This window comes from Eulemur rufifrons, chromosome 16 (genome assembly GCF_041146395.1).
Source record: "Eulemur rufifrons isolate Redbay chromosome 16, OSU_ERuf_1, whole genome shotgun sequence".
NCBI classification, from domain to species: domain Eukaryota; kingdom Metazoa; phylum Chordata; class Mammalia; order Primates; family Lemuridae; genus Eulemur; species Eulemur rufifrons.
The window spans coordinates 91,732,552-91,759,439 of NC_090998.1; the positions used below are offsets into that span (position 1 = coordinate 91,732,552).

The 26,888-nt window shown below is 42.3% G+C and overlaps 1 protein-coding gene across 1 annotated transcript in view; it reads right to left on the reverse strand.

Annotated features, from left to right (window-relative positions):
- Nucleotides 1-26,888, reverse strand: part of EFCAB6 (EF-hand calcium binding domain 6) — a 201,151-nt gene that overhangs the window by 42,304 nt on the left and 131,959 nt on the right. Inside the window, exons 22-25 of the mRNA XM_069491269.1 lie at nt 23,744-23,938; nt 15,643-15,798; nt 6,397-6,592; nt 2,555-2,746 (exon numbers count right to left, since the gene is read on the reverse strand). Coding sequence (XP_069347370.1) covers nt 2,555-2,746; nt 6,397-6,592; nt 15,643-15,798; nt 23,744-23,938 — 739 coding nt within the window. The remainder of the gene's footprint in view (nt 1-2,554; nt 2,747-6,396; nt 6,593-15,642; nt 15,799-23,743; nt 23,939-26,888) is intronic.

Genomic DNA, 26,888 nt, shown 5'->3' on the forward strand with positions numbered 1-26,888 from the left:
AAGGGAGCCGGCCAGGGACTCCAGGAGAAGTGCCCGCGCGGCAGGAAGCGGGAAGCCTGATCCTCACCTGCTGCACGGCTGGCCAGTCAGTGCACAGGGCCCGAGACCCACCACTCGGGCACCGCAGGGGCGAGGGCACCGCTGAGGGACCGGCTGGCAGCAGCAAAAGCAACAGTGTCACTTTTGGGGAGCGGGACTGGGGCTGAACAGTGAGTCAAGTGATCTCTGCTTTTAAATCTATTGCAACAATTTAATTTTATTTCTACATGGGCATATATTACCTTTGATAGCAACAAAAAATGTTTGTTAAAAAACAAACTTGCAAGAGTCCAGAACACAATCCCCAAACTCAACAGCAGATACAGTCTGTCTCGGCCCCACTCCCAAAGATGTTTGTACGGAAAAGGGACTGGATGTAAATATACCAAAATATTAATATTAGTTGTTCCTAGGGGTGATTTTAATTACTTTCTTCAAAATTATCAGTATATTGCAAACAAAGTATAATGGATATAGCTTCTACGAATATTAGCTTAAACTTATGAAATTGTCAATATTTAATCACCTATGATATATGATTCATCCATATAAAAATGAATTATTTAAAACAATATATAAAGGGCTTCTTTTGAGATCAACAAAAATATTCCTGTCCTTTGACCCTCATTTTATTTCTTGGATTCTTTCCTAAAGAGAGAATCCAAAATGTAGATATAGATTTTCATATAAAATGTTCACTGTAAAGTACAGTGGCAAAAGCTGGAAAAAATCTAAATGCTTAAAAATAAGGGAGTAGATGGAATGTTGTATAGACATTTTAAATGATGTTTGAAAACCTTTAAGTGACATGGTGCAATTTCATGTTAAGTAAAGAAAAGGAAGATATATAAATAAATACAGTGTCATCTCCACTTTTTAAAAAAGTGCATTAAAAATAGGAAAAAAATGATCTCCAAGTCAGTGTGGCACCTGGAACACTGGCTCTAACTCTGAACCACCTGGACGGCCATAACCTGCTGAGGTGGCCACAGGACTGCTGGGAGTCTGTGTGCTCCACCTTCCTCACTGGGGATAGCAAGAGGAGAAAGTACTCGTGGAGGGCCCAGAGCTTAGCAGGTGCTCACTAAATAGTGGTCGAGGTTGTTCTTGTCATCATACCATTATTGTGGGGTTTAGATTCCTGCTTTCTTTTTTATATTTTCCTGTATTTCCCCAAATTTCTATAATGAATATATATTTCTTTTAAAAATCACAAAAAGTATAATCATTAAAAGTACTGAGAGTCACCACAAGCAAAGAGCAAAGACAAGTCACAGACCAGAGGTTATTTGCAATGCACATGCCGCCAAGGACTGACTGGAATCCTTTCAGGTAGTTTGCAGATGAAGAAACCTGAATGGCAGACCACACACACAAGCGTCCTACCTTACTCACAATCGGATCAGAGGAAGTTATCAAGGGTTAGAGGGATGTGGAGTGCCAGGAGCTCAGGTACCGCTGGTGGGAGTGTACAGTGGTACGACCACTTAGGAGAACGCTGGCCAGCGCCTGGGGAAGCTGAACACGGGCCTGCCCTCCGCTCGGCAACTGCACGCAGAGTAGCTCCCGTGTGCGTGCACAAGGAGACAGGCACGAGGCTGACTGGTGCTCTGCTTGTGGTGGAGGAAATTGAGAACAACCTACACGTTCATTAACAGGAGGATGATAACTGAATGGTAGCATGTTCATTCAAAACAATGTATTCATTTAAGACTATTTCTATAGCAGCTTAAGTGAATGAACTAAAGCCAATGTATTGACGTGAATAAATCTTAAATTCGTAATATTAAGCAAGAAAAAAACAAGTACAAAAGACAACATTCAATATAACACCATTTATAGAAAGTTCCAAAACATGCTACATAATAGAATATATTGTTTGGGAACATCCATCTAAGTGGTGAAGATAAAAAAAATTCAGAGAAAGCACCGTGCTCAGGAGCCCAGCATCGGGGCCCAGCCTTCCGGGTTTGCACGTCAGCTCTCCCTTCACCAGCCAGGTGCCTGTGGGCAGGCCCTGACATCTCCGTGCCAGCCGCCTCATCTCTCAACTGGGGACGTGAACAGCTCAGACCTTGTGGGGACCGCAACAGGATTACACAAGCCAATTGCACACACAGGACTAACAACAGCGGCTGCCCACAGAAAGTGCTCGCTCCGTGGTGTTTGCTGCTGCTGTTATTACTAACCTAAAACCTTAAAAATGGTCCTGCTGTTTGCTCTAGTAATCTCATTTCCCGGCTTGTCTTCTGGGATCCAAGATTCCTTAGCACTCTAAAACAACCAGATAAAAGCAAGCTCGAAAACTTCTTTGAAAGTTAAAATAAAATAAAATAAAAACTTTTCAACAAAGTAAAGGCTATTCGCCTTCTAATACTCCATGTAGAATCTATACCAATTTTTCATTAAGAATGAGCTAATTACATAAGGTGATTGGCAATTTACCTGATGTGGTTCAAATCAATTATCCATTTTGCAAAAACTAATTTTAGCTCGTTTTCACAAAGACACTTACCTCCTCAAGGAAACAGCTGAAGTTCTGGAGGAAATACTTCCAATTTATATAGGGGGTTAGATGAATTCTTAGTTTCCTCAAAAAATAATGATACTGACTATCTGTGAGTTTGTAACAGAAATCCTTAATAACTTGTCCAAATTCTGTATCCTTTATAAATCCTGTGTCCTCTTTATCCAATGCAGAAAATGCCTAAAAAAAGGGGAGAAAGAAAAAAAAAAGATGGTAAATGTTACTACAGTCAAGTGATTATTTCAAAAACATTTTCCTTAAGTATCATTTCTGCTGAATGCAGATGAAATCTAGTATATGAAAGTCCCCTATAAATTCTAAATTACTAAATAAATGCACCATTATTGAAGGACTAAGACGGGAGGATATGCACACAGGATGAGAGCGTCTGAGTTCCAGAGGAAATTTACCTTATTTGCTCCTGTTCGGACGGAGGAAGAGTGAAGAGGAATTCTGGCCCCAGGCACCCATGACCTAACGGAACCCTCAGCCCCGCTCCCAGGAGCCCTGTTTGACAGAGGAGAGGAGAGAGTAACGTGCTGAAGTTCTCTCGACTCTTAAATTCTAGGTCCTTTAAGCACAAATGACTTGTAACAGGAGGCTCAGGAGAGATCCCACTGCCTCGGGGCGGCGTCTCAAGGCAGGAGTCTGACTTTGGGAGCAGCTAAGGGAAGGGTCATGGGGCCACCCCTCCACCCACCATGGGCTTTTACACTGAGGCTGCGTCCTCTCCTGACCCTTAGCCAGAGCCCGAGGGGCCTCACGTATGAGAAGACCCCTGCTGCCCGTGCCTGTGCTGGAGGGGCTGGGGTACACATTGCAAATCCAGCAGCATAGTAGTCAAACTGAAAAAGTGCAAAAATGTGCTATAAAAAGAAAACACATTTTTTTCCATCTGTCGAAATAAAATCATTCATTTTTATTGCACTAGGAAATCTGTATCAAGTGGTAGATTAAGATCTTTTTTTTTTTAAGTAAGAATTTAATGTGCCTGCAACCCCCAAACCAAATTCCCCTGTTAATTCTCATTCAGGGATAATTAGGCACACCCCATTGGCTTCCTGGGGTGATGGTATATGTGTAACCAAATTAACCTTAAAATTACTAGATAGCTTCAAATTTGTACTTAGCTCGTAGAAATACGAGGTAGCTGTGTACAGTGGGACATTTCCCTGGTCCTATGGCCAGGAATGTCTTTGAACCTAGGCTCTGTTGCCCACTGTAAGTCCTCAATCTCTCTGAACTTCAGCCTCTTGGCTATAAAGACGGACTTAATTCAGAGGGCAGTTGTTTTTTTTTTTGTTTTTTTTTTTTTTTTTTTTTGTTGAGACAGAGTCTCACTTTGTTGCCCAGGCTAGAGTGAGTGCCGTGGCGTCAGCTTAGCTCACAGCAACCTCAGACTCCTCGGCTTAAGCGATCCTACTGCCTCAGCCTCCCGAGTAGCTGGGACTACAGGCATGTGCCACCATGCCCGGCTAATTTTTTCTATATAGATTTTTAGTTGTCCATATAATGTCTTTCTATTTTTAGTAGAGACGGGGTCTCGCTCAGGCTGGTCTCGAACTCCTGACCTTGAGCGATCCACCCGCCTCGGCCTCCCAGAGTGCTAGGATTACAGGCGTGAGCCACCGCGCCCGGCCTAATTCAGAGGGCAGTTGTAAGTTTTACTAAGTAACTGGAAAATGCCCTATCCAGGTACTAAACGTCGAGGACAGTCACAAAAATGCACATGGCAAACTGGGCGCTCTGTGCTACCGGGCGTCTGGGGGCTTGTGGCACGGAGGGGGCACTGTGCAATGCTCAGCGGGCCTCAGAGGCGACCCTGGCTCCAGCTTGCTCTGGCCACAGGATCTGCACTTCCCTGGGTCTGTGTGCAAACCCAGCCTGCCAAGCCACAGGGCCAGTGGAAGAATCAATTGAGAAAAGGCTTAGAAAACTGTATGTTATATAAAAGTGAGGTACTGTTAGGCCATTTCAGAAACAAGACACATGTGAGGCATCTCCACTGACATACAGAAATGCGCAGATATGTCGGGGTCCCCTCTGATGGCTATCCGTAGACATCATCATCCCTCCTCTCCGCACTGCCCCCTCGTGCCCTCTCTCCCTCCAATCCATCTTCCACGCCCTCTTGCTTAGAATCTCACTGCCAGGAGCATTTCTCAAAAGTGAGAGCCACAGTTCCTCCCAAGGGTTCCATGGACTTCAGCTTGAGAAACATCCTGATAGCTGTCAAGCAGGGCCACTTTAGGTTAGAAGGGGGCAAAGCCATCCCGCAAATGGGTTTATTTGGCCCTCACAGTGCTTCTGAAAAATGTGAAATACGTGCTGACATTTAGAAATCAGGAGACTTACAGCTTCTCATGAAAAGTGACAAGATCTAGGAACTTTGGGCCCACTCTCCAGCTCAGCGACAGTCGGGTGGGGCGAGGGGATGCTGCCTTCAGCCAGGGCTGTGCTCCCCTGCTTGCCGGGGCCCCGTCATCTATTTCACTCCTGGCCCCTGTGGACATCTGAGTTTGTGAATGTGACCTATGTGACCAGCGGGCAGGGCCACCTCAAGGGCCACCTCAAGCACAAGCTCCGGCACTGGCGGTCTGGTGGCACCTCGTCATGTGTCTCCAGGTGACCCACAACATGCACGTACTAAGTTTCTTTAGATAATCATGAAAATAAAGATATAAAAATGCAAAATCCTCATAAAACTCTAAGCAACTAAAGTCGATCTCCAAAAGTCATGGATAGTGAACAGCACAGCTCAATTAAAGATCCTTAGGACTTTAACTCTTCAAAACACTTGGATTTGGAAAAGACAGGCTGAGATGGGCCCACTTTCCTCTTTCTAGCCACGTTCCTGGCTCTGCTACATATTCCCTGTGTGATCTCAGGCAAGTTTATTCACTCTGAGCCTTAATTTTCCCTCCTGTAGAGTGGAACCAGTAATCCCACCTTGCAAGGTTGTGATCAAAGAGAAAAAAAGACTCATGGAATCTCATCGGGGCTGGTGGCCCACCAAAGCACCCTGGAGGACAGAGCAGGCTGTCTGCAAAGCTACTGGGGAACCCTCTCCCCAGTGCAACACCGAACACTCAGTGCACAGCCAGGACTTTGTGACATCAGGGGGGATTTTCATTCTAGGGACTTAGTGCACATGGCCCTAGGGGTTTTCAGTGGCTCTTTAAGTCTGGTTTGGCTGGGGTTGTTTGGGCTGTGGGTACCAGCTTCCCATGGGAAGTAGGAAACTCATGTGGGCCAGTATGGGGACCACCAACTTTCCAGGAGTGTGGTTCCAAAGCACTCTTTCCAAGGACACCAGTGTGGTTAGCAGCATCACTCTCTCAAGTGACACACAAATGTAAGCTGTGCAATGACAATCTACTTGGGTGACTCTCCTAGCTCCCGGTGGCCTAGTCTCTGTGCCACAGCCAGCCCCACTCAACCTCTTCAAGACCACCTTTCATCCCTCATCTCTGTGGGCCCGTGCCTGGCCACACGGAGAGCTCACTGGATGTGCCAAGCTCACTCTCGCCCAAGGGCCCTGTTCTCTGCCCTCTGTGACCGGAACCCCCTGACCTCACCCCACACCCAGGATTTGCTAAGTATTGAGCACTTGCACCTCGAGAGCACATGCTGGGGTGGAATCGCGGTAGCTTTCTGTAGGGCAAAAATGGATACACATCTGCTCAAATAAACAATCTGCTCTTGATGAGCTAGACACGCCAAGGACAATGGAAAGAGGCGGGAAGGGTCCTGGAGGAGGGGGATGGCTGAAAGGCGTGTGCCCGAGTTGCGATGAGTTTTCCCAATAAAGCACGTTCAGTCTGCCATACCTTTAACAAAGCGGGCTGGGAAGACTCAACCACCTCCTGGATGTTCTTCACAACCTCCTCTGGGGCCAGCGTGGAAAAGTTGATTGGCAGGCTCTCCTCTTTCTCTTTCGGCTGAGCTCTTGCCAGCATGCTGTTCTCCAATGCTCTCAAGAAGTCAACGTAACTGACAGAATTATCATGCCAGCTGATTCCCCAACTTGTCCCCAAAGAAAGAGAAGAATGTATTAAAACCCACCCTACCACTTATTCAACAAACAGTTGCTGAACACAGAACAGTGTGGCGAAAATGAATAATTTTGAGACACTGTTCCCTGCCCCGTAGGTGTGTACATGCCATTAGCTCTGCTCGTAGGCAGGTGCACACAAATACTGCCACAGAGGGAAACAAGGGTCAGGCTATGGGAGGTGAGAGCACGGCCACTGCCGGCTGCAGGGCCACAGGTGCCCTGCCCGGCACAGCAGGGCTCACTGCCTGGCAGAGCAGAAGATGGTAAGGGGGCTCCAGCTAAAGAATCTAGTCCTAGGACCGGGGCAGTTGACGGTGCTTGGACGGGGATGTGGCATCTCCAGAGCAGCAGAATGGGGAGGTGACTCTGAAGCCAGCCTGTGCAGTGGCGGGCAGGTAGGTCCAGTAGCCTGGACGGAGGCTCCCGTGGCCATCCAGGCCTGAACGGTAGGGCTGGACTTAGAAGTAGCAGTGGAACTTGAAAAGAAGGGAAACTGTCAAAAGACAGTAAAAAGGAGAAGAGGAACTGAATAAAATACACGTCAAGTTCTTTTTCAAGAGTGGTTGAAATGAAGTGGTCAAGCCAAAAGCACTCAGAAGATATTTTGCAAATAAAAATTCCACCTGCATATGTATCTCAGAAAGGGCATCCATGTAGAAACAGAGGTTCCTTCATGATCTCAACTCCAACACAGAAGAAATTACCTCTAAATTCTGAAAGACTAGATTGTGAGATAAAATTGAAAAGTTTCATAGAACATAGAATACACCTATTAAAGATGTAAAATAATTCAAAATAAAGTTGAATTGCATTCAAAGTTCACATTGCTGTAACTTCAGTTCTCTGGGGAGTCCCCTGGCACTCGAACACCTAAACTTTCTTTCAGCAGGACGGGGTGCAAGTGTCCAAGTGGAGCCGCTTGGAATGTTGGTAAGCCGGAGAGAGAAGTTTCCAGTGACTCACATATCTGCTTCTAAAGAAGACGAGCCAAGAGCCGAGCTTTTCCAACCCACAGCTGCAGAGCAGCCTTGCACAGGCCCCGCGTCGGGTCGGCTCGCATGATGGAGACACGAAGGAAAAGGACAATTAACACTATTTCATCAGCAGGCTAAATTGCCAATGTGGTATTAAGATGTAGTAATAAAATCAAATGCATATGCTAATCTCCTCAGTAGTATTTAGAAAAGTCTATTTTGGATCTAGAAAAGAATAATCTACATATAATTACAAATAACAGAGATGTTTATCATCAAGGGGTCTTTGAGAAGAAACAAGCAACTAAGCGATGGATCCTTATTAAGGTTTCAACGCATAAAAAAGTTGATCACCCCCATTGAAAGGTGGGCTACAGAAATTCCACAATCCTTTTCTTGTTGTTCATAAAAGTATCAAGTCTAACTATGTTTTAACAAGACTCTCTTATAATCATTTAGTTAGTTATTTATCTGCTGCTATTTTTCCATGATTTATTCATTGAATGCACATGAATTCCTGTTCAGCTGGCAATAGATTCAGTGAGAGGAGATCCTGTTTAAGGAAGAAAAAACCATACTGGCATTTGAGGATGAATGTCCCTCCCTTTCTCTGTACACACACCCATGTGTGCACACATGCTCTTGACTTCTCACAGCTCAAACACAATGGAGCAATGTCTTCAAAATTTTAAGGGAAAATGATTTTCACTCTAAGGATTCTGTGCTCAGATAAGCTGTGTCAGGAGAATTTTTAAAGACTTCAGATCAACAAGAACTCAGAAAATTTACTTTCTGTCCTTCCTTTTTTAGGAAATTACTTCAGGGAGTACTCCAGCAAAAGGAGAATGTAAGTCAAGATACAAAGAGATGTGGGATGGAGGAAACAGGGGCTCCAATCCAGGAGAACAGTGGAGGCAGTCCAGGATGCCCTGGGGGCCAGGCTCTGGGCTGGAGGTGCCAGAGAAAAAAACTCAAGAGAACAGAAAGTGGGATAGAACACTGGGGAAACCTGCAGGTTGACAATGTCGAATTTTAAGCCCTGTTCCTCCTAGAAAACAGAAATGGCTAAAGAAATCACCCCACCCTGTATGTCCTTGGAAAAGGCTACTACAAAGAACCACCTTTTCTGCATACGGCTTAGAAAAGAATCAAGGATGCCCCCAGGTTTACCTCTGACAACTCAGACACAGACCTTCCAAATTCCCCTTCCCATTCTCATTAATGATTAGCTGAACTGTTTGCACCCACTGACTAGTCTGGACAAAATACCTGCTAACCTGACCACAGTTTAGTTAAGCTTCTCTCCTTCCCCAGACCCCTGAACTTTGGCCCACCTCGGCATGAGCCAGTGTGGGAATGGGGAACAGCCACGCCTGAATGGCGCCTCCTGAGACTGACCACAAGGAAAGGCATTTCTTGCCCCGTCTGTCTGATCACGCTATTCACTCATCTCACTCTCTACGCTAGATGCTTTCTAGCCTTGTTCACTCTTCCCTGTTAAGGAAAAGCTCTTTCCTTCTTGACTGTTAAGATGCTTACAAATTTCATAGTTGGAGTATTCTTTCTATTGCAAGAATCCTCCTCTCCCTATTACGATATTTCAGTAGTCTTTTCAAATGGAGTCTCTTTTGCCTGAGTATGAATTTGTCTTTATTTGACAAGGTAAAATAAAGGCAAATAATGCAAGAAAAACAGAGAGTATATTAAAAACTCCAGGAGACAAATAACCTATCCAATATAATTGTAGTATAAATATGAAGCAAATTTAACATGTTGCTATGGTATGAATGTTTGTGTCCCCTCAAAATTCATATATTGAAATCCTAGCCCCCAAGGAGATGGTGTTAGCACGTGGGGCCTTTGGGAGGTGATTAGGTCAGGAGGACAGAGGCCTCATGAATGGAACTAGTGCCCTTGTAAAAGAGGCCCCAGAGAGACCCTCATCCCTTCTGCCCCGTGAGGATACGTTGAAAAGATGGACATCTATGAACCAGGAAGTGGGCCTTCATCAGATGCTGAATCTGCCAGTGCCTTGATACTGGACTTCTCAGCCTCCAGAACTGTGAGACATAAATTTCTGCTATTTACAAGCCAGCCAGTTAATGGTATTTTGTTATAGCAGCCTGAATGGACTGAGACAAATGTGGTATGATTTTCAGCAACCAATGAAATCTATGAAAGAGAATCTATTTGACATTAAGGCCAGAGGCTCAGGGATAGCACTACTGAGGGGGAAAAAAACTAATTTTCATTCATTACTTGTTGACATCGAACAATATTTAAATAGCTATAATAATGAAATGGTGTTTAATGATTTTCAAGTTTTAGAAGCAACCTACGAACCAAGTGGGAAGGACCTGGTTGCAGCCACAGGATGGAAGGTTAAATTGAACTACCTTTTCCAAAGTACAAATCAAAGTGCAGCTGCCAAAAGATGGGACATGGAAGGAGGAGAAAGTGGTGGAAAGAGGAAGGGAGCTCCGACATGTGTAGAGCTCAGAAGTGTTGCTCTCATAACAAGAAACAAGCTGAATAAACTGAATACCAGTGGTTTTTCTTGGGCCTATCAGAGAGTCAAGATCACAGGACAAAATGTCACCCTGTAACCTGGAGAGACAGTTTGGACCTGTTTTCCTAGAGCAAAGCCTCGTAGCCCGAGGCTGGCAGGGGCACCCACAGGCTAATGCTGACAAACCAGTGAAGGCTGCCAGCGGATTAGGGTGAGAGCAGGAAGCTCGAGGGCCTACTCTTAGCCACCCCCGCCCACTTCCATGGGCTTTACCAGCAGGAATCCCACCAGCTTCTCACAGTGAAGATCTGGGAAAGGTCCCCTTGTGGTGCTGGCAGGGGAAGGGGCAGAGCAATTCTTGAATATGTCCAGAGTCTCCTCCACAATGACTTTCCAAGGGAAAAGACTTTACCAGAGCCTATCTCAGCTTTGGGGGAAGGGTAGTTAGCCAACTCCACCCCCCTCTAGCCTTCCTGTCTTACTTAAGGGAGGAAAAAAAAAGCTAAGAAACATTTCTAAAGGTTGTAGCCGAGGAACTCAGCCCACTAAAAGACTGAGATTTAATCACAAGACTAGAATGTTTCCCCTCCCAATACCTTACCACTACCTCAGTCGAGCTCCAGCGTAATAACTACGGATTACAATTGAAAGAGCTGCAAAACACAGTCTCTATTTAAGAGGGAGTTCCTAGGGAAACCCAAGAAAACAGGAGAAGCAAAAACAAGGACACTGGAAGAAACCGAAGGCTTCGGCACTGACAGCTATGGCAAACACTAGCCACAGTCCAATTCCTAGCCAAATTAACATAAAAGCTCACACTAAAGCCCTGTTTACCTCAGTTCCTGTCTGGTTTTCTAAAATATTAACAAAAAAACTACAATGCATGTAAAAAGGCAAGAAAAGACACAGTCTAAAGAGACCAAGCAAGCATCGGAAGCAGACTTGAATATGACACAGATTTTGAAATGATCAGACAGGGGATTTAAAATAATTATAGTTAATATGTAAAGTGCTCTAATGGAAAAAGTAGACAACATGCAAGAACAAACGGGCAATGTAAGCAGAGAGGTGGAAACGTTAAGAAAGAATCAAAAGGAAATGCTAGAAATCAAAAAACGCTACAGCAGAAATGAAGACTGACTCTGAAGGGCTCATCAGGAGACCGGATGTGGCTAAGGAAGGAATCAGTGAGCTTGAAATGTGTCAGCAGAAACTTCTCAGACAGAAACGCAAAGAGAATAAATAGTGGGGGAAAATAGGGCAGAATATCCAAGAACTGTGGGACAATTTCAAAATGTCAAAAATCTGCATAATTGAAACACCATAAGGAGAAAAAAAAGAGGAGCAGAAAAAATATTTAAAGTAATAACGGCTGAGATGTTTCCAAAATTAAGTGCAGACACCAAATCACAGATCCAGGAAGTTCACAGAACACCAAGCAGGATAAATACCAAAAAATCTATACCTGTGCACATTATATGCAAACTAGAGAAAAAACTAAAGACAGAGAAAAATCTTGAAAGAAGTCAGAAAATCTTGGGGGAAAAAAAACTTCCCTATAAAGGAACAAAGATAAGAATTACATCAGACTTCTTGCCAGAAACCATGCAAGAAGAGAATGGACTGAAATATTTCAAGCGTTGAAAGAAAAAAAAAAAAACCAAACTACCAGCCCAAAATGCTATAACCAGTGGAATTATCCTTCTAAAATGAAGGGGAAATAAAGACTTTCTCAGACAAAAACTGGAGAGATTTTATCACCAGCAGCCCGGCCCTTCAAGAAATGCAAGAAGTCATTGTTCAGAGAGAAGGAAAATCATACAGATCTGCATAAAGAAAGGGTGTCAGAGAAGGAATAAATAAAGGTAAAAGAGAATCCTATATTCTTATTCTCAGTTGATCAAAGTGGTAATAACAACAATGTATTGGATGATTATAGCACATGGGTGAGTGAAGGGAAGGATTAGGAATACTCTGTTACAAGGTTCCTGTATGTCCTGTGAAGTTGCATTGTGTTATTTGCAAGCGGGCTTAGGCTAGCTGTGAATGTATACTGCAAACTCTAGAGCAAGCAGGAAAAATTGTTTTAAAAGGTGGGGGAGGACTGCTAATATTCTCCCCTTACAAAGTGGGAGACATAAGATTCGTGCATTCAGACAGTGCAGCTAAATTACACTGCAAGACAGAAATGCACATGAAGGAGTCAGAGCAGGCAATTAACTCTAAGTTATTTCAGTGTGGATAAGACTTGCAGTTAAATAAGGTGGCTTGAACACACATATCTAGTTTTGTTCCCACTCAATGTTTCTGTTATAAAATGACAGGAAAAGAGTTTTAACAAGGCATAAGGCAGTGGTTCTCAAAGTGGGGTGCCCTAGCGCAGCAGCAGCAGTATTACCTGAGTCCTTATTAGAAATGCCAACTTTCAGACCTACTGAGTCAGAAACTTTGGGGGAGGGGCCCACAACTGAGTTTTAACAAGTCTCCCCGTGATTCTGATGCTCACTGGGGTTTGAGGACCACAGGCAAAATCCCCTAAGGACGAAGAGAAGGTGAAAGAAGACAACAGGTGCTGGTGCCCCTGCGGATGAGTGTGCATGAATGTCTGAGAATCCAAGAAATCACCTCCTAAAGCCAACAGAGGGAATGTGGGAAAGAGGGAAACCTGCATACTCTGCAAATACTCTCAGAGACTCTGGCATTGGTGGTACAAGCTCCATCTAAAAGTGGGGATAAAAGGGGTTTAAAATAGAAAGATTGGTTAACACATTAACTGCCATGTAAGTTGTATTTAACTCACGCTAGTTTTGAGCCTGGGGCCTTGTGAGGCATATGTAACTCAAGCATCTTTACCTTGGGAGCCACGAGAACTATTTTTCAAGTTGTATATAACTCACGCACAGTAAACAATAAAAAATAACAAATTTTTCATTAAATTAGGAAGGATCATTTTGCTTTTGAAGTTTTTATTCTATTTTCATAATAAAACACCGTGGCCCCAAGGAAAAAAATTTTTTTCTTGTGTGGCGGTCAATGTGGGAAGCAATTAGACCCCAGAGTCCTCTCCAAACCCCATGTGGCTGGGTGCCTGTCCCCACCCAGCAGAGGGTCTGGAGGCGTATTCCCTGGAGATGGTATTCCTGAACGGGAGGGCGTCTCCCTTGTGCAAGGTAGGGAGGGTTCCCAGTGAAAAGAGGGGGATTAAGTGAAAGTGTCTACACTGACTCTACTAGTTTCCCATGGCTCTGTAACAAAATACCACGTACCCAGTGGCTGAAAACAACACACATTTATTCTCTTATAGTTCTGGACACCAGCAGTCTATAATCAGCTTCCTGGTGCTGGTCTAGCTGTGCTCCCTCTGGAGATTCTGGGGTACAATCTGTGCTCTGCCTCTTCCAGCTTCTGCCAAGGGTGGGCTCATGGCCACACCATTCCAGTCCCTGCCTCGCCAGTCACATGGCCCCACTTCTTCCTGCATCAAATCTCTGTCTGCCTGCCTTATTTATTTATTTACTTATTAATTAATTAATTTATTTTTTAGAGACAGGGTCTTGCTCTGTCACCCAGGCTGGAGTGCAGTGGTACAATCATAACTCACTGTAACCTCGAACTCCTGGGCTCAAGTGATCCTCCCGTCTCAGCCCCCCAGGTAGCTAGTGCCTGCCTCTTATAAGAACACTTATGACGGCATTTAGGGCCCATCCAGATAAGACAGGTAGTCTCCCCAAGATCCTTAGCTTAATCACATCTGTAAAGATCGTTTTTCCAAAGAAAGTAATGTTCACAGGTTCTAGGAATTAGGCCTTGGATCTCTTTAGAGGGTATTATGCAGCTTACCACACTGACTGGTGAAACTTCCAGCCCTCTTCCCCCAGTCAGCTCACAGAGTATTGGCAGGAGAAGACCAAAGAGTCTTCTCTTCTTGGGTTACCACATGCAGCAAACCAACAAACCAACACACCAAACCTAGAGGGATACCCAGTCAAATCAGAATTTCAGATAAAAATATGTTTTTAGTATATCAAAAATATTGTGTGAGACATAATTAAAAATTATTGTTTATCTATAATTTTAATTTAACTGGGCATCCTGTATTTTATCTGGCAACTCTACTCTCTGACAGGCCAAAAGAAAAGGTTTAAGATTACTGGCACTGGGTGCCCTCAAGGCAACTACATGCCAGATTACCCTGCAGTTCAGACCAAAGGGAAAAAGCTCCACCTATCTTCACAGAATTGCTAATCCACGTCGTAGTACCCTGCATTGTTAATACAAGCATATTTTTGAGGAAAGTGTCTAACACAGAGCATAGTTTTAAATAGCAACACTGAGGAGAGATTTCTCAGGTAAAGAAAACCTTTTTTAAAAGTCTATTGCTAATATCTTCAGAGAAACGCATCCATGAAACAAGAACATGATGCTATTAAAAAGGAACACTGAAAGAACAAAAATGAGCTCTAGTAATCAGAAATATAAGTATTACAGCAGAAACAAAAATCTCAAAAGAAGGCTTAGGAGCTAAAACTGAGAAATCTATGAGAAGGTGGAGCAAAAACAAAAAGATAAAAATAGAAGAGAAAGATTTAAAAATATATAAGAGAACATTCTAGGCAGTTTGATATTAATAACAATAGGAGTTTCAGAAAGAACAGGAGAGGAACCCCTTAATAAAATAAATCAAGAAAATTTCTGAGAATTGAAGAACATGAAAAGAGCCATCTTTACCAGAATATGAAGCTGAAAGATCAGCTGAGGTGTCTGAACACACTGGAAAGAGATTTCACAATTGGGGTGAGTTGGGGATTTAATTAGTGATAATGAGTACAAAGGAAACTAAATGAACAACAGTAAAAAATAAGATAATTTAACTTCAGGGGAAAAGTGCTATGTAGAAAAGAAAAGTAATCAGCTACTCATGGCAATGTAGGTGCTGCATGTGGATCTAACCCCGAATGTGACACAGCAACATGGTGAGTGCATGGAGAGAAGTTTGGGTTGTTTCCCTGGGGTGATGGCATGTGATGAGTGGAAAAGAGTTAAACCCACATCTTCCTGGTAGGATGTCAATAGACACTGCCTAAAAGTGAAAAATCAACAAGGAGCAATACATGCTTGTCACTTAGAAAGAGGGACATTTGGTACCAAAAGACATCAGCCCAAAGCGTTGAAGGCTGTTGACTCTAGCGAGGGGAATGAGGGCCACGGCAGGGCCAAGGGGCCGCTGTTTCCAGTGATGAGCCTTGTAGAACCATTTGACTCCTGTCTAAGTGCCTGAATAACTTGGATAAAATAAAAACGTGTTTAAAAATGCTGCTGCTGCTGCTAACACACAGCAGGAAGTTAGGCATTTGTCAAACTGCTTTCTCTTTCTGCTTTTGGTTTACTCAAACCCATTCTAACATAGCCCAGCCAAAAGGAAGATGAGGTTATTTTAATGTTAAAGGCTGTTTGAATGGACATACAGAAGACATAAAAGCAACTTGGCAGCATGTTTTTCGTACAGTGAGAAACATGCAAGCTAGTCAAAAGAGACCTGCTTAGAAGATTGGTCAGCTCCTCCTCCGTAAGAGAACAACCGCATTCTTGCAGCACTTTCTGCATCTTGGATATGGCTATGTAGCCATTTTTAGATTTATCAATTTTGGTGAGTGCTTTGCTGATATCTTGATAATGGTCCATAAGCTTATCCCTGAAAAAGAAGATGTTTCAGACACACCCTAAAATCAGCAAACAATTTCTTTAAAGTAGACGTTTCATGATCATTCTAATGTGATGATTTGATGGTTCATCTAAGAACTAATTTTGAAGATGTTTTATAGCCTCAGTGTAATATTTACATTCAAAGGTATCCCAGAAAAAAATTATAAATCTGTAGCATTATCACTTTATTATTACTATCATTAGCCAAACTACATTAGAGAAATTACAATCTTGTCTTTTTACTAGAATTGGTACTTTAAAAATGGAACCAAGAATTATAAAAATATAGTGATATTACATAGACATGTGAAATACACATTCATTCTCAATAAATACTTGTTGAGCAGCTATTATGTGCCAGGTGCTGCTTCAGGGTTTGGAACACATGCAGTGACTCAAACAGGCATCCCTAGAAGAATCTCCATTCCAGTGGGGGCAAGATCGACAATAAACAGAAGAACAAGGACACTGCACGGTTGGACTACAGGTTAGCAGGCAAGAACAAGAGCCAGTTAGGGGCACTGAGGACGCCCAAGTGGTAGAGGGTTGCAAGTCTAAGTAGGGAGGTGCAGGTGGGCCTCACCGGGAGTGTGACATTCCAGCAAGGACTACTAGGCAGCGAAGGAGTCAGCTGAGGACCCAGGGAACGGCAGTGCCAGGCGCTGAGGAGGAGTGGGGGAGGCACGGGGCCCTGCCCATGCTGGGGGCAGGGGAGTGTGCAGTGACTCCTCATTTAGTCAGGTATTTTTACTAAGCAACGCAGCCACCATTTTGTGTGCATCAGCAGACAAACCAGGAGCCGTGTTGTCTTCCTCATGTGCAGTCTCACATCTGATCTTCTCAACAGCCCTGCAAGGGGGTGGGTCTTCTCATCCCTATTGTACAGACAAGGGACAGGACAGTGCCGGACCCGAGGGCAGAGTCAGGACAAGCCCAGGCCTTTCCCTCGCAGCCAGGGAGACAGCATCCTATTGTAGTTCCCAGCTCCAGAGCTGATTTTCTTACAGAATGTACTTAAGTCTCTAGGATTCAGTTTTTCAGTTCTGGAAAATTCTTCTCTGACTTAAAAAAAAAAACGTTGTTAAGGGACTAAAGAAGTATGGAAATCTTTAAGAATAAACAATCTTGCGCTTGACCTATGGTGGAGTGATTATAAATTCCATAATTTCAGCTCACACAGGTCTCTGAAAAGCTCTTTCTAACAAACTGAACAATATGATTGTCTGATGTGCTCGGACTTGATCTTGGCTTTGGGGCTATTCCTCAGGGAAAAGAATGTGCTATAAATTCTAAAAATGAAATCTTTGGTGGTAATTGTCTACCATCTCAGATATGTATTTGTGGGAGAAGACAGTTCCTTGAGGATGCCTGGAAAAAATAATCCATAGGAACAGAAAAGTCAGAAATGCAGGAGAGATGAAATTCAGTGGGAATGTCCAGGGTGACAGAGGGAAGTGACATTTACTTTGAAGCTACCTGGAGGATCTACTCCCTTCTCTTGCTGGCCTCCAATTTGGAACTGGCTCACATGACATTTGAACACTTAATACAAATGAGCCACATTAACTGCTCCGTGCGTGTATACCAACAGCAGCAACATTTTGGATTCCCTTACAGGTGTACATTGAATTCAGTCCCATGTTACAAAATGATTACTCGTCATCACAACTATTATATTCCACTTAATCCTTCAAAATGAAAGCAAATGGAGGTATAAAAAAAATCAAAACATTTTTTGAGATACATATTTTTAGAAAATTGAGGCATTCAGTGTTTCTTGGACCGGTTTCTAGGCAGTAATTATTTCCCTTGCAGAGTAAACATGTGCAGAGTAAATGAGGGTTTAGAGCGCAGATCATAGCACACTGCCAAACAGAAATGGTGTCAGCCGACACTCGGTGGCAAAGCTGCTCTGCGTCCATGTCTGGTTCCTGGTCTGGACAATGAGACAAAAGGCTGAAGAGGGCACTGTCATGGCCAGTAGGACAGCCACGAACCCCTCACACCTGCAGCCTCCCTGGCCAGTGCTGTTGAAAATTTGCCGCCTCTCAATTTGCATTCTAGAATGGGTGCCTGTTATGTGGCTCATTCACTGTTGCTATTCTGATTCTGAAGCTCAGGCAAAAAAGAGCAAGGCATGGAAAATAAATGTAAGTTTAAAAAAAGGATTTTTCTTAAACCTACAAAATGTATTTAGGGCACTCAAAACAAAATTAATTCCCTTAGATTTAAGAGGAAAATACAAAATTCTGGTCACTTTAATTGAACATGACTCCCATCTATCAATCTGATCAGAGTTTCAGTATAAATGAGAAGGTAAAAAAAAAAAATCCTAGAAATATTGAGTCTTAGGACTCATCAGAAAGACCGGCTGACAGTGAAATTTAAAAATATCCTGAAGCGCAAGGTTACTTGGAAATTTTTGCAAGCTGATATTTTTGAGAAAACAGAAGTCGGTCATGCATTTGTCTTCTTTACTAACAGAGTAGGGGCGTGACAAAGAGGAATGGTGAGAGTCAATTAGTTAACTGAGCTTGGTGGTCTGAAATGCATTGTCTCACAGCACACAGAGCTACAGACCCATGCTCCACCCAGCACAGAGACACAGGCAGAGAAAACATGTGCCGTGAACACCCAGGATGCACAGTCTCTCTCCTAGAGCCTCATTACTCACAAGTGGCAGGAGAGATGAGAAGAGAAGACATGAGTGGGTAATGAGGCCAACCATGTCTGGTAAAGATAAATTCCATTTTCATTAGCTTTATGGCACATTTGATTTATACCAATCTTGTACATATTTTACTTTGAATTTTACAAACTGAATTCTCTGCCTTCAGGCTTCATAACTCAGTAACTTAGACACAATTCAGAGGTGTGTTCAAACTGCTTTTCTCTTAAACCCCATTTAGCTATTACTTTTCATCCCTGTGTCCTTGGCATTCTTTAGCAACAACTCATTCATTTGTTCAGGCGGTATGCAAAGTGGTGGAGACAGAGAGATGAATCTTGCCTTTTGAAATGACAGACAGGAGTCAGATGCACAAACAGGTAGGAGCAAGACAGATCTAAGGCAGAGACACAGAGCAGCAGGACAGAGCCACACACATGGGTAGTGTGGATGGGTGACCAACAAGGATTGAGACTAATGTCTATTTGCCAATAAAATCTGTCTTATTGCTATACAGTCACATCATACACAGCCCAATTTTTTCCTAAGGTATAAATGTTAAAAATATGACATAAGCAACTAGTTTTAAAATTTGAAAGTAAAATTTGAAATTCAGAATGGCTTAACGGATTAAAAAACAAGACTCACCTATATGCTGCCTACAAGAAACAGAAACTCACTTCCTCTATAAAGATACACATAGACTGAAAGTGAAGGGATAGAAAAAGATATTCTACACAAATGAAAACAAAAAAAACCCAGCCAGAGTAGCTATACTTAGATAAAGATTTTAAATCAAAAACTGTAGAAACAAAGAAGATCATTGTATAATGATAAAGGGGTCAATTCAACAAGAGGATATAGCAATAGTAAATACATATGCACCTAACACTGGAACACCAAAATCTATAAAGCAAATATTAATAGATCTACAGGGAGAGATAGACTGCAATACAATAATAGTAGGAAACTTCAACACCCCACTTTGGGCAATGGAAAGATCATCAAGGCAGAAAATCAAAAAGAAACATTGAAGTTAAACTATACTCTAGGCCAAATGGACCTAGCAGACATTTACAGAACATTTCATTCAACTGCTGCAGAATATACATTCTTCTCATCAGCACAGAGAATATTTTCCAGATTACATGTTAGGTTAGGCCATAAAACAAGTCTCAAAAAATCCAAAAAAGTCATCATATCAAGTATCTCTTCTAATCACAACAGAATAAAAATAGAAATCAACAGGAGGAATTTTGGAAACTGTACAAATACATGGAAATTAAACAACATGCTCCTGAATGACCAAGGGTCAAGGAAGAAATTAAGAAGGAAATTCAAAATTTTCTTCAAACAAACAAAAATGGAAATACAACATACCAAAATCTATGGGATGCAACAAAAGCAGTACAAAGAGGGAAATGAAAAGTTTTTTTAAAAAGATAAACAAAATTGACAAACTATTAGCTAGACTAAGAACAAAAGAGATAAAAAATAAATAAAATCAGAGATGAAAAAGGAAACATTACAACTGAGACCCCAGAAATACAAAGGATCATTAGAGACTACTATGAACAACTATATGCCAACTAATTGGGAACCCTAAAAGAAAGGGAAAAATTTGGGGGCACATATAACCTATCAAGATTGAAACATTAAGAAATAGAAAATCTGAACAGACCAATAATGAATGATGAGATTGAAGCAGTAATAAAAAGTCTCCGCCCAAAAAAGCCCAGGACCTAACATATTCACTGCTGAATTCTACCAAAGATTTAAAGAAGAACTAATACTAATTCTATTTAACTATTTCAAAAAATTGAAGAGGAGGGAATACTTTCAAACTCATTCTACAAGGCCAGCATTACACTGATACCAAAACCAGACAAGGACACAACAATAAAAGAAAACTACAGGCCAATATCCCTGAAGAACACAGATGCAAAAATCCTCAACAAGATACTAGCAAACCAAATTCAACAACACATTAAAAAGATCATTCACCATGATCAAGTGGGATTCTTTCCTGGGATGCAAAGATGGTTCAACATACATAAATCAGTCAATGTGACACAACACATATATCAACAGAATGAAGGACAAAAGCTATATGATCATTTCAATAGATGCTAAAAAAGCATTCAATAAAATTCAACATCCCTTCATGATAAAAACTCTTAACAACTTGGGTATAGGAGGAACATATCTCAACATGATAAAGGCAATATATGACAAACCCATAGCTAATATCATACCAAATGGGGAAAATTTGAAAGCCTTCCCACTGAGATCTGGAACAATACAGGATGCCCACTTTTATCATTCTATTCAACATGTTACTGGAAGTCCCAGCCAGAGCAATTAGGCAAGAGAAAGAAATGAAGGGCATCCACTGGAAAGAAAGAAGGCAAATTATCTTCATTTGCAGATAACATGAGCTTATATTTTAAAAATCCTAAAAACTCCACCAAAAAAACTCTTAGAACTGACAAATGAGTTCAGTAAATTTGCAGGACATAAGATCAACATACAAAAATCAGGAGTGTTTCTACATGCTGAAAGTGATCAGCCTGAAAAAGAAATCAAGAAAGAAATCTCATTTACAATAGCCACACACACAAGAAAGCTAGGAAGAAATTTAGCCCCAAAAGTGAAAGATCTCTACAGGGACAACTGTAAAGCACCAATAAAAGAAATTGAAGAAAACACAAAAAATGGAAAGATATCCCATGCTCATGAATTGGAAGAATTAATATTGTTAAAATATATATGCTATACTACTCAAAGTGATCTACAGATTCAATGTAATCCCTACCAAAATACCAATGACATTCTTCACAGAAATAGAAAAAATAATCCTAAAATTTGTATGGAACCACAAAAGACCCCAAATATCTAATGCAAGCCTGAGCAAAAAGAACAAATTTGTAGGTCTCACACTACTTGCTTTCAAATTATACTACAAAGCTATAGTAACAAAAACATCATGGTACTGGCATAAGAACAGTACCAATGGAACACAGAGATCAATGGAAAAGAATAGAGAACGGAGAAATAAATCCATGCACTTACAGTCAACTAATTTTTGACAAAGGCACAAAGGACAATGGGGAAAGGACATTCTTTTTAATAAATGGTGCTGGAAAAACTATATATCCACATGCAGGAAAATAAAACTAGATCCCCATCTTTTACCATATATGAAAATCAACTCAAAATGAATTAAAGGCTTATAAGACCTGACACTATGAAACTATTAGAAGAAAACATTGGGGAAACACTACAGACATTAGTCTGGGCAAAGATTTTTTGGGTAAGTCCTCAAAAGCACAGGCAAGAAAGGCAAAAATAAACAAATGGGATTACATCAAGCTAAAAAGCTTCTGCACAGCAAAGGAAACAATTAACAAAGTGAAGAGATAACTTACTAAATGGGAGAAAATATTTGCAAACTATCCATCTGACAGAGATTAATAACCAGAATATATAAGGAACTCAAACAACTCAATAGCAAAAACCAAATAATCCAATTTTAAAATGGACAAAAGACCTGAATATACACTTCTCCAAAGAGGACATACAAATGGCCAAGAGGTATATGAAAAAATGCTCAACATCACTGACCATCAGAGGAATGCAAATCCAAATCACAATGAGATATCATCTCACCTCAGTCAGAATGGCTACCATCAAAAAGACAAAATTAACAAATGCCAGTGAGGATGCACAGAAAGGAGAATGCTTGTACACTCTTGGTAGGAGTATAAATTAGCACAGCCACTATGGAAAATAACTAAAACTAGAATTACCATATGATCCAGCAATCCCACTACTGGGTATATATCCAAAAGAAAGATATGTCAAAGCGATATCTGCACTCCTGTGTTTATTACAGCACTGTTCACAATAGCCAAGATATGGAATCAACCTAAGTGTCTACCAAAGGATGAATGGATAAAGAAAATGTGCCTCATATATACAGTGGAATGTTATTCAGCCATAAAAAAGGATGAAATCTTGTCATTTGAAGTAACATGGATGGAACTGTAGGTTGGTATGTTAAATGAAATGTCAGGCACAGAAAGACCTGTATCACATGTTCTCACTCATATGTGGGAGCTAAGAAAATGGAGTTCATGGAGGTAGAGAGTAGAATGGTGGTTACCAGAGGCTGGGAAAGGAAGCGGGGAGGGAGAGATGAAGCGAAGTTGGTTAAGGGGTATGCAAATACACTGAGATGGAGGGAATAAGTTCTAGTATTTGATAGTACAATGGAGAAATTATAGTTAATAATTTATTGTCTATTTCAAAATAGCTAGACCAGAAGATATGCAGTGTTCCTAACACAAAGGAAAGATAAATGTTTGAGGTGATGAATTATCTCAATTACCCTGATGTGATCATTACACATTGTATACATGTATGAAAATATCACGTGTCCCCCAAATATGTACAACTATTAAATATCAATTAAGAAAAACTGAAAATAATCATGTACAATCCCGCTACCCAAATACAATACATTACTTTCTGCACGGCATTTTCTGGTCTTTGTGCATGGCCACATACATCAGATGTCATTCCAATCACGGACACATACTGCTCAAAATTTCACTGCCAGTGAGCCCTTTATCACAAACATGTTTTCTATGTTCTTCCTCAATAATTTCAATAGGTATATACTATTTCATATTCTTTTGGGCCACACTTTACTAAGATAGTGCACTAATTTAGGATTGGAAGGTATTCCTCTTGTTGTTGTTGTCGCTAAAGACACAGTACAAGTCTTACCTTCCAATCACTAAACTTCTTCTGAATATTTTTTGGGATAAAGTTCTCAAAGTAGAAGTGGTGAGTTAAAGAATATGTCGGTTCATTCATTCATTCAACACCTATTTTCTGGGTGCCAATTAGGTGTCAGACACTGAGCAAAGTGACAGACATCCCTGGGGAGCCTGTATTCTAGGTGGGCCAAGTGAGGGGCCAGGCAATGTGCCACACAACTAAAAAGGATAATTTTCAAGGGTGACCTGTAAATATGAGGGAATGATATGAGATTGTGACTGGGTAAGGTGGAATAGGCTTACAGCTTTCTAGCTACTGTGACTTGGCACTAACGTCTAGAATCTACAGCAGTGAACAGGTATAACAATTTCACTACAACTTTGCTGGCACTGGAAAGTTTCATTTTAAAACAATTGTCACTGCAAGGGTATATGTGGAACAGAGTGTCCACGCGACAGTCCCACAACACTTCTAAACTCACCTGGCCGGCACAGCCTTCTCCGTGCTCTGCTGCAGCTCCTTGATCTCTTCTTGCACCTGCTGTGGCTTCGTGAAATGACCCATGAAGTTGAAATAATCCTCTGCGTAGGGCCGATGGACAGTTGGGGAATAGTGAATACCCAATTTCTGTAAAAACTCTTGGTAAGTAATGTGCCCTTTTCCCTCGGTGTCGTAGCTTAAACAAACAAAAACAGAAACAAAAAGGTCTCATCAGTAGACACTAAGGTGCTGGGGCTCAGGGTTCTGGCAGTTTCTGCTCCATCTGTGAGGAGCTCAGACTGGGTTCTTCTCCATTCAGTGTGCTCGCAGCCCAGCAGCACCGGCCTCCCCTGGGAGAGTGCGAAGGGCACACTCTTGGGCCTCACCCCGGCCGGGTCTGACCTGCATTTGGACAAGGTCCCCAGGTGACCCAGGCGCAGCCAAGTTTGAAAATCATTGCTCTAAGCAACAGGATGCTCCCCTCACGTAGCGCCTGCCCCGAGAGAGCGCCCCTAGCGTCCCCTGTCATTCTGTAGAAATGCAGTTGTAGGCAGAGAAAATTAAAATCAACCCTTCCACATATTCAACAGTTTTTTTTTTTTTTTTATGAGCACCCACATGTAAAAGGAACTATGCTAAGGTTTAGAAGAAAATTCTTCAAAAGCATATTCAATCTTAAAACTCAAATAAGTGAATGCCACTTGATTCAAGATGGCAAAATTTCCATTTTCTCCTTGAAGAGATGCCAATTACATACAGCCAATGAGAGAGACCAGGGAGGAAAACAAGATAAGAATTATGCTATGTGGCTTTTATGTCGTTTTCTATTATTGAGATTTTTCTCAATTATAACTCATTAAAAGAGGTATAATGGAGGTTTTTTTTATCTCCCCACGTTATTCAAATAGAATAGAATTACTTCAATAAAAATTTTAAGGCAAATTGCCAATTTTCTTTAAAGAAAAAAACCCATTTATTTTTACAGAAAGATCTTGGTCCTCATCTGATCGATAAAAATGGCACTTATGGATGTGATTTTCCCCAGATGAACTCAGAGTTCCAAGGAATGAGACTATATTTAAACAATTTTGTGAGCATAATTCTTCCATCAGGACGGTGTTTGGGTACTTGTCTGACTGAGCGGAAGGACACGCGTTTTCCCCGGTGAAGCAGAGCGTCCCTCCGCGCTGTTCTCTACCTGAGAGCCCCTGTCGCTCGGACACACTGAGCGCGTGTGCGCCCGGGTTCAGCCGAGTAACAACGCACAAGTGTATTTGTTTACCCGAGTTATTGTCCTCAGTGGGTGGGGTGGCGAGTGGAAGAGGAGGGTGATACGTTTGTGTAAATGCTTCATGCACTTGCGCTAAAATCTGCGGAGGATCCCAGGTGTTGGAAGGCCACCATCCTTCCCGAAGGCCACGTGGGCCCGTCCCCCCAGGTGCCGCAAGAACCCGAGGCCTCTGCCTCTCCCTGCGCCTTTCCCTCTCGTGCCCTGGAGATCTGCAGCCCCCCTGCCCTGCCTGTGACCTCTACCTGCCTGGTCCTAACATGGACTCCACCTTACAAGGGAAGAAAATGCCCCTCTGGCGATTTCTTTCAACACAAGGAACTGGGAGTCAAACACCAGCTCACGGCTTGGAGATCCCGGCAAGGGCCCATCCTTGCCTCCAGCAAAGGGCTTTCCCCACCGCTGCCGACAGGACAGCTGCAGAACGGGGAGTTTAATTGCTCGTCACCTTACCTAGGAAGGGGAAAGGGCTGCCATTTCTTGAGCTTCTAGGGTGATCCCAGGGTCCTGCATCTCTCCTTGAACTACGTCAGGACTGTCACTTACCTTGTGCCACCAGAATGATGTAAGAATGCCACTCTGGCAAAGACATCCCCTGCATAAAGCTCCCCAGGGGCTCTGTCTTCCCAAGGGAGGTTCCTGACAGAAGGGTCCACAGGGCACCCACCTGACAAACAGCCCCCAGACCTGTTTCTGACCTGTTTCAGACACCTCTCTCTCCTCCTAAGTCAAAAGTAGGGCAATCCCGCCTTCCTCTGAGTTCCTTTAGGGCGTGAGGAGGACAGATGTGTTAGTGCACATGGGACTCTGAACCAGGATCAGATACGCAGGGGTGCAAGCCGGCATCTGCTATTGCTATTTGCCACCCAAAGGCTCTACCACATCCTGTCATTCCAATTTCTAAGTCAACGTCTTGTTTCCCTACGAGACAGCAAGTTCCCCGAGGAGAACTACGCCTGATTCATCTTTACAAACTCACAGTGCCCAGCAACACACCTTGCACAAACTAAGTTATCAATTCATATCTTTTGAGCTAATGAATGTGAAGGAAGTGTATTTCTGAGGAAGGACTCCCTTCTTGGTGTGTTGTGCTCAAGAGATTATCAACAACAAACTCTAAATCATGACACTTGAGCTGAATGAAAAGGCACTTCTTAATTACTTCATTAATAAAGATTATAAACATTCTATTCTCATCGCAAAGGAACAGAAGACCAGATTTCACAATTGCAACTAAAATATTGTTATGAATGTGAATAACAAGAGAGTTAATTCAGCTTACATAACCTCACCCTTCATTATGTAATCCTTTGTGTAACATTAAAAAAAATCAACTTGCCTATAAAGGTTGAATTTTAAAATGGTTCAGCAACAGATGTGCTAGGAGAAATGTGTACATAAACAGAGGATCCATAAAAACTCGCATTTGCATATGGCAGTGGCCACTAATTTATGATATAATCAGATTACTCTGCCCATTTATTGTACACACAGCAATTCAACTATGTACATAATTTGGATACGTTCACATTGATTGTTTTGCTTTGCTGGGAAAGCCTCAGCCCTATATGCTCAGCTGAGGCACTTGATTCTTACATAAATTTCACAAGTGCCTCCGAACACCACTGGCCCCAGAGTTAGAAGGCACAGTCAGGAGGGTGGTATAAGCCCCACTGATGGCCCAGGCCCGGCAACAGAGGCAGACGTGGTGCACTGTGCAGCTGAGGACACAGGAATTCTCTCAGGTACCTTCTTGGAGGGTGGTCTGATGGCTCAAATAGCTGATCTTGAGAAATGAAAAAGTGTCCAGCTCCCAATGGGCACATTCGGGAAGTTTGGACGGAATCACAGACTAGCC